Source organism: Parasteatoda tepidariorum, chromosome 7 (assembly GCF_043381705.1).
Source record: "Parasteatoda tepidariorum isolate YZ-2023 chromosome 7, CAS_Ptep_4.0, whole genome shotgun sequence".
Classification (NCBI taxonomy): Eukaryota; Metazoa; Arthropoda; class Arachnida; order Araneae; family Theridiidae; genus Parasteatoda; species Parasteatoda tepidariorum.
The window spans coordinates 27,362,346-27,369,963 of NC_092210.1; the positions used below are offsets into that span (position 1 = coordinate 27,362,346).

General features: G+C 31.1%; 1 protein-coding gene across 7 annotated transcripts in view; it reads left to right on the top strand.

Annotated features, from left to right (window-relative positions):
• LOC107441698 (uncharacterized) overlaps positions 1-7,618 on the top strand; it is an 80,762-nt gene that overhangs the window by 60,339 nt on the left and 12,805 nt on the right. For all 7 annotated transcript variants that reach the window (XM_071183219.1, XM_016055049.3, XM_071183223.1 and 4 more), the window contains 3 exons: positions 551-726; positions 3,551-3,712; positions 5,651-5,815. In XM_071183219.1, the coding sequence (XP_071039320.1) occupies positions 551-726; positions 3,551-3,712; positions 5,651-5,815 (503 nt within the window). The remainder of the gene's footprint in view (positions 1-550; positions 727-3,550; positions 3,713-5,650; positions 5,816-7,618) is intronic.

Consider the following 7,618-nt stretch of genomic DNA (forward strand, 5'->3'; position numbering starts at 1 on the left):
AGTTCTGTCTAGCCTCAAGTCAAAAAGTAATATTTTCCTCATAACTGCTTGTCCTTTGCTCTGAATACAAACAAAAACCAGTTCGAAAACGTGCTAAGAGGCTTTACTTTCATCATAAATGCACAAAGCTTGAAACGCAATCAAACCGATTTTGAACAAGTCTGCGAATTCTCTTATTATGGGGTCCCCACATCTAAAGGTTGAAGAAACACTGCTTCTAATCAAATAAAAATCTGATGAGTTACATTGAAATTGTTAATTGTACACTTATTTGATGCAGGTTAAATTCCCGTGATTCTTTTTTTTTTCCTATGAAATTCTTATGTCCTGAAAAATTTGCAGCGAAACTTGTTTTTCAGAGGTAGGTATTTCTACGCCTGGGAAAAGACAGACATTTTAAATTTCCTGCATTTTTCAATTATTAAATTGAATGATAAATACAGAATTAGCACTCAGTTTAAAAATTAAGATAAAAAGCAATCAATATTTAAATTGCATTTACAACTCAAGCACTAATTATGTACCTTCAACATATCTTTTTTTTTATTAGATTATGGCTGCAGAGATTTCCACCTGGGGAGGAAAACGTGCAAGAAATTGGTTACATTAACTTGATACCTAAAATTACATACGGTAAAAATGACCTCGTTGGCTTTCCTGAATTTGAGAAGTTAGGAGATGTTGTTATGCGCTATAATGAGGAATCTCAGTCATCTCCGATTCCTGGTAAATTTTTTAAATTTTATTTTCTACTAAGATTTTTAGCGAAGTGTACAAAGCTGTTATTTCTTTGTGGAATTCCATATGGAAGCAGGTACGTTTTATGAAAATGATTTATATATTCTCAGAAAACGAGTTAACATTGAATTATAATATCTGTACTTTGAAACAGAAAACGCAGATGGCCTTGCTGTACCATAAAAAGGTGGTAAATTGTATCCCGTTTCGGTAGTTGTAGAATTTCATATGAATGACGGATATATTTTATGAAAATGATCTATATACTCTCAGAGAAAAAGTTAACATTTAACCATTATACTTCGACACTTGAAATGGCACAGAGCCTTGACGAAACCATAAAAAGGTGGAGTTAAATTGTACCTGTGGTTTCTGTGGTTATAGATGTCAGGTATATTTTATACAAATGTATCTATGTCAGTTATATTTCACGTATAAATATACCTAAGTTAAGCATCAGGTATAAATGTACCTATGTGAGGTATTAAATGAAAATGTCAGGTATATTTTAGTATATAAATGTACTCTCAGGAAAATAAGGTTAATCGTTGTCAATAATGTTCGTACTGATTCTCTGAAATGATGGTAAATCAAAAGGTACAACCTTGTTGAAGCTTTATTAAGATGCTAAATAGTATGACGTTCCGTTCAAGTTTAGCTTTATTAGTATCGTGTAATCAAGTCAGAAGTACGATAATGTGATCAAACTTGTACCATATTAAAGTTGCTAGACATTTGAACAATGCTATGGTTTGGTAGGTTGCGAAACTTCTAACAGTTTCAAAAAAGGATACTTATATTTATCTGAAATTAAATATCAACGATGGTGTTAATTTTCATTACTCAATATTTAGAGTGTGTACATTTTCGAAACTGATTCTTTAACTTAAATTATCCTCTTAAGTAATATTAATTTGGTTGACATATCTTACATTCAATCATTAAATAAAAAAAATTCTCACGGTGTAAAGTTTTGTGTTGTATTCCAGTATTTTCACAACATGTTTTTTTCCATTCATTTCTAAGCATTTAATTAATTTTACAAGTTAGTATTCTTTAATTTTTCTTTTTGATGAGATTCAGTTTCCCTCCTCCCCGTTTTAACTACTTGTAATTTAAGAGCTGAGTGAAAAAAATTTTTAAGGGACGTGTAGGAAGAGATTGATATTTATTAGGGAAAGATATTTTTTAGTCGTATTTAACTACACATTATTAATTTATTTTTCCATTTAAATTTCACAGATCTCAAAGGATAAATGTACTAAATGACAATTTTATAGTGTTTTAAGAGTACATGTGGCAACAAACTGTTGACAAGTAGCATATAAAGACATTATTTTGACAGTAAATTAAAACGCCAAGAGTGCGAACGCCAGGCACTTAACAACTCAGGTACTTAAAAGTATAAATTATGCATCTTTTCAATTCTTAACATTCAGTCTCCAACGTTAGTAACTAAGCTCCCATCTATTTTAAAGTTAAAAGTTATGCATGCCATTAAATGTTTTAAATTATTCGAAAGAGGAAGCTCTGTTTGACCGGAATCTTTTTTTTTTAAAAAAAAGAAAAGAAATGTAAGTAAAGGAATGTCTATTTGAGAAACTGTTGCATTTTCAAAACCGCCTTCTTCTTACTTTTAATCAAGGTTTCATGGCCTCAAAAGCTCCTCGTGACATTTTTAGTGTGTGTGGAGAGGGTGTCATAGCTGAAATAACCGTTTGTGATGTTGTATTTACAGTATACAAATAGTACAGTTGAGTTTTTCGATTAAACTAACTTTTACACGAAAACGATGTATTGGGAATCTTGTTAGACGTAGGGAAAAAGATTTAAGCAACAAAGAAGAATACATCTTTGTTTAAATAGGTGTCAATTTTTGTATAAAAAATTAAACTTTTAAAAAATTGAAAAATAAGAATAAATGCGAATTTAGTAACTAATTTTTCTAATTAGGAATTTTTCGGTTAAGAATTTCCTAAACAAAACGCAGATGCATAAAAAGAAATAACAAAGCAAAACAAAAAGAATCAAAAACCTAGGCTTGCAAACAATATTGAGAGCCGTTAGAAGAGTTAGCAAATTATACGTTTGTTGTAGAAAGTGCGTCATTCTAATCAGCATTGATTGCGCGTTCAACCGTCTGCCAAAAACTTTCGACGTTCTCCTGTATTGGTCAAATAAGTGTAACGTGTATGCAAATGCAATATAAATAAATGGTGCAAATTGGCGTTTGTTTATTCCATTTTTATTTCATTTTACAACCGGCACTGAACAAGCAATTCAATTCTAAATTTTTCGACTATCAATTTTCAACAGCATAGCCTTGCAATTTTGAGCCCAATTCAGAAAACAAGGGAACTCCTTGATCAAGCGTTGGACAAACTAATTAGAATGGAGGACTTTTCGATAGAACTGACCTGCATTTGCACTACATGGAGAGAAAAAACACGAAAACATCTTACGGTAAGGGGGTTTTAACCTGTGATTCGTCTATCACTGAGGATGTTTTATATCAGCACTATGGTCAGTGTGAGCCTGGATCAGAATTCGTATCAACCAGCTCCCGCTGGGATTCGAACCTTGATCCTCTCTTTGGAAGGCGAATGTTCTATTTCCCAAGCCATTGCAGCTCTGTTTACTGTCATTGTATATTACGCACAATTTGCAACCCCTTCTAGTGGCTCTGAATATTGTTTGAATCTCTATGTGAGTTTTTGATTATTTTTGTATTCTTTCTTTGCTCTTTCATTTTGGTCACGTTATTGCGACACAACCTGCATACGCATTTTATAATGTAATTTTCATTTAACAGGGCGTATTATTACAATAGAAACTCCTCCCTACAAGGTTCGAAACAGAACTCTTGTAGATCCCGAATTCACACACAGGACTGAATATCACAACCGTCATTACCAATTTGCGTTTATCATAAGAATATATTATGAAGTTGGTGAACCTATGCGGGAAAAAATTGGTAAGTATATTTTGGTTCATTATATCTAGCGAAACTAAGTTGTTTACTAACACCATTCCACCTTGGAATTTTTCCCCCCATTCCATTGGAACCTAAAGAAAAGCACACAAACTTCCAAATATTTTTCCTGCCAATTTTCTAAATTATTCATAAAGATAGCTATGGAAATTTTTCTGTAAAGCCCCGTCTAATGTAATGTAGCACGCAAAGTTCCAAACATTTTTCCTGTCAATTTTCTAAATTATTCATAAGATAGATATGGTAATTTGTCTGTAAAGACCCTTCTAATGTAATGTAGCATGCAAAGTTTCAAATATTTTTCCTGTCAATTTTCTAAATTATTCATAAAGATAGCTATGGAAATTTGTATGTGAAATACCGTTTAATGTAATGTAGCACGCAAAGTTTCAAATATTTTTCCTGTCAATTTTCTAAATTATTCATAAAGATAGCTAAGGTAATTTGTCTGTAAAGCCCCGCCTAATGTAATGTAGCACGCAAAGTTCCAAATATTTTTCCTGTCGATTTTCTAAATTCTTCATAAGATAGATATGGAAATTTGCCTGCAAAGACCCGTCTGATGTCAAATTTGTCTGCAAAATTAGCATTAATAAATTTATGAAACGTTAAAATATTTAGATTGCTTTACAAAATTCTTTCAAAAGAAAAGTTAAATAATTACTATATGGTAAAACATTAAATAATATTTCATCTTCTTCGATGGCGGACCGGGGTGGGACCCCTCTCCAGAATCAAGTACCAAGCTTCCCTCTAGATCTTTTTGGTGGCTCTGTCATCATTCATTCGAATCAGGTGTCCAACCCATTTTAGTCTTTAAATTGATGTAATTTTTATAATATCTGGTTCTTTGTAGATCCTTTAAAAAGCTGAATTTGTTTCTCTTCTCCAAATATCGTTACACTTTAACTTTACACCCCCAAAAATACTTCGCAGTATTTTCTTTCAAAAACCATTGAAGCTTCCTTATCACTTTCAGTCATTGCCCCCGTTTCAGCAGCTTATGTAACTATGGGTCTGATTAAAGCTTTGTAGAGCAGTAATTTTTTTCTTCTGCTGATGAAACTAGATATAAAATGTTTGTGTACTCCATAAAAACATTTGTTACCAGCTGTTATTTTGTTACGTAATTCATTAATACAGATCAGTGCTCAATACAGAGCAATGGGTGAAATTATTGACTACTTCAAAGTTATAGTCACGTATTTCGAGATTGGTGTCATTAAAACTGATAGTCGCTATGTATTTGGTTTTGGTTTGGTTGATTAAAAGATGCATTTTCTTTGCCTCTTTTTCCAAGGAAAGAAAGGCCTGTTTGAGAGCTCCCCCCCCCGGGTTCGAGTGAGTGCAGCAATATCATCAGCAAATTCAAACATTTCTGGCAAATATGGTTTGAATCCCTCAATGTTAATTTTACTTTTTACGTAATTCGCCATATTTTAAAAACTTTTTTACGAGAATTGAAAAGTTCTTGCAGAAAATGGCAAAATTATTTATTTAAAGATAATTCCATACGAAAAAAAAGTTTTTTTTTTTTGACTATCGTTTTTTATTATCTTGTGTGATAAGATAGAAAAATTTTTGAATTGCGAGATATACAATTTTTTACATAGTTTTAAAGTACGTAATTTTAAATGGTAAAATTCGAAATTTAATGGAAATCAGCCGAATAGATCCTAATAAATCGAATTTTAAAATGTCGTATATTTAAAATCCACCTCCCAATTTTAAATACCACATCTAACTTTTAAGATTGACTCCTAGTACGTGTTAATCCGATCATTTGATCAAAAGTTATTCGGAGTGTTTCGTTTATTTTTACTGCGCGTTCTGCATCGTAAAAGAGGTGTGTTAAATTTAATAATTGACCGAACTGTTTTTTATCTATATCAACGATAATAATGCTATTTTTTCCCCTAGGTTTTCAAGATTTCATTCCAAATATAGAAAGGGATCCTTGCTTTTCAATTTGCAGGGAATACCAGGAGTTTTCTGTTTTGACATATAAAGCCTCCAGATGGTGTTTGCGTCAGACAAATTTAAGAATTTGCAATAACCAATTTTTGCTTACAAAATTAGTTGGAAGTAAGTGGTTAAATTAATCAAATATTTCACTCAACCAATTATGTAATATCTTTGCTGATTTAATACTTGATACTTTGTGTTCCGTAATCACCGCCCTTAAGAGTCCTTTCCTCTCTGAAAATGCGTTAATACTGAATATGCATTTAATACTTTTCATTTAATTTTCACAAATAATTTGGTGGTGGATATTTACTCTGTTTGGCACTGTCTTTCGATACATGTAAAATATAAGGCAGTTACCCAATCAGAATTTGAGATATAAAGAGCGGTGTATTTTAGATTCTCTATTAATTTTTTTTCAAAAAACTATGCCAATACAATTCTGCAATCCACAATTTTCAGTAGGTAGTTAAATAGTTAACAGTTACTAGTTCTCGGAATTTTAGTAAGAAACTTTATTTTAATGCGATTTTTTATTTAATGATAAATGGACGTTATCCAAATCACTTGACATCAGTTTAAGGTGCAATAAGATTAGATTTTAAAAAAATATAAAAGATGAGAAACTTGTAGTTTTAAATTATTTATTTAAAACCACAAATCGCATTATTTTATCGCTTTAAAGTCTTGAGGAAAAATTCATAGAAGTTCTAAAAATTATAAAGTGTAATTTCTCCTTATTATTTTCTGCCTTACCTCATCTAAATTTTGTCAAGTACAAAAAAAATATCGTGAAAGCACAAATAAAAATTTCGAATACACGCCAAGATGGCGTGTTTACGAAATTTTTGGAGTAGAACCCAAAATTTCGAGTGTAGAAGTAAAAGGCTTCTATCCTCGCTATATTGGATTTTAAGTTAAACTTTTGATTTTCGTTTTCGTGATATTTTTTTAAACTTAATGAACATGATATAATGTTATTCTAACAGAACACTAATAGAATATCTTATAGCGACATCTAACAGAATCTGTTACAGCGATATCTAATCGAGCGAATCCTTTATTTTCTACTTTCTTTGTTAGGTATTGTGCTGTCTAATAATATTACATTATCAAAAGTTTGTCAAGTATAATAAAACATCGAGAAGACACAAATTAAAAATTTAATTTAGAATCCTAGATGTCGAGGGTAGAGGTAAGAAGCTTCCTCCCTCGCCATCTTGGATTTTAAGTTAAATTTTTGATTTTCGTTTTCGTGATATTTTTTTAAACTTAACTGAACATGATATAATGTTATTCTAATAGAGCGATTTCTAATAGAATCTCTTAGAGCGATATCTAATAGAGCGAATCCTTATTTTCTACTTTTTTTTGTAAGGTATTGTGCTGTCTAATAATATTACATTATCAAAAGCTAGTCAAGTATAATAAAACATCGAGAAGACACAAATTAAAAATTTAATTTAGAATCCTAGATGTCGAGGGTAGAGGTAAGAGGCTTCTACCCTCGCCATCTTGGATTTTAAGTTAAATTTTTGATTTTCGTTTTCGTGATATTTTTTTAAACTTAACTGAACATGATATAATGTTATTCTAATAGAGCGATTTCTAATAGAATCTCTTAGAGCGATATCTAATAGAGCGAATCCTTATTTTCTACTTTTTTTTGTAAGGTATTGTGCTGTCTAATAATATTACATTATCAAAAGCTAGTCAAGTATAATAAAACATCGAGAAGACACAAATTAAAAATTTAATTTAGAATCCTAGATGTCGAGGGTAGAGGTAAGAGGCTTCTACCCTCGCCATCTTGGATTTTAAGTTAAATTTTTGATTTTCGTTTTCGTGATATTTTTTTAAACTTAACTGAACATGATATAATGTTATTCTAATAGAGCGATTTCTAATAGAATCTCTTAGAGC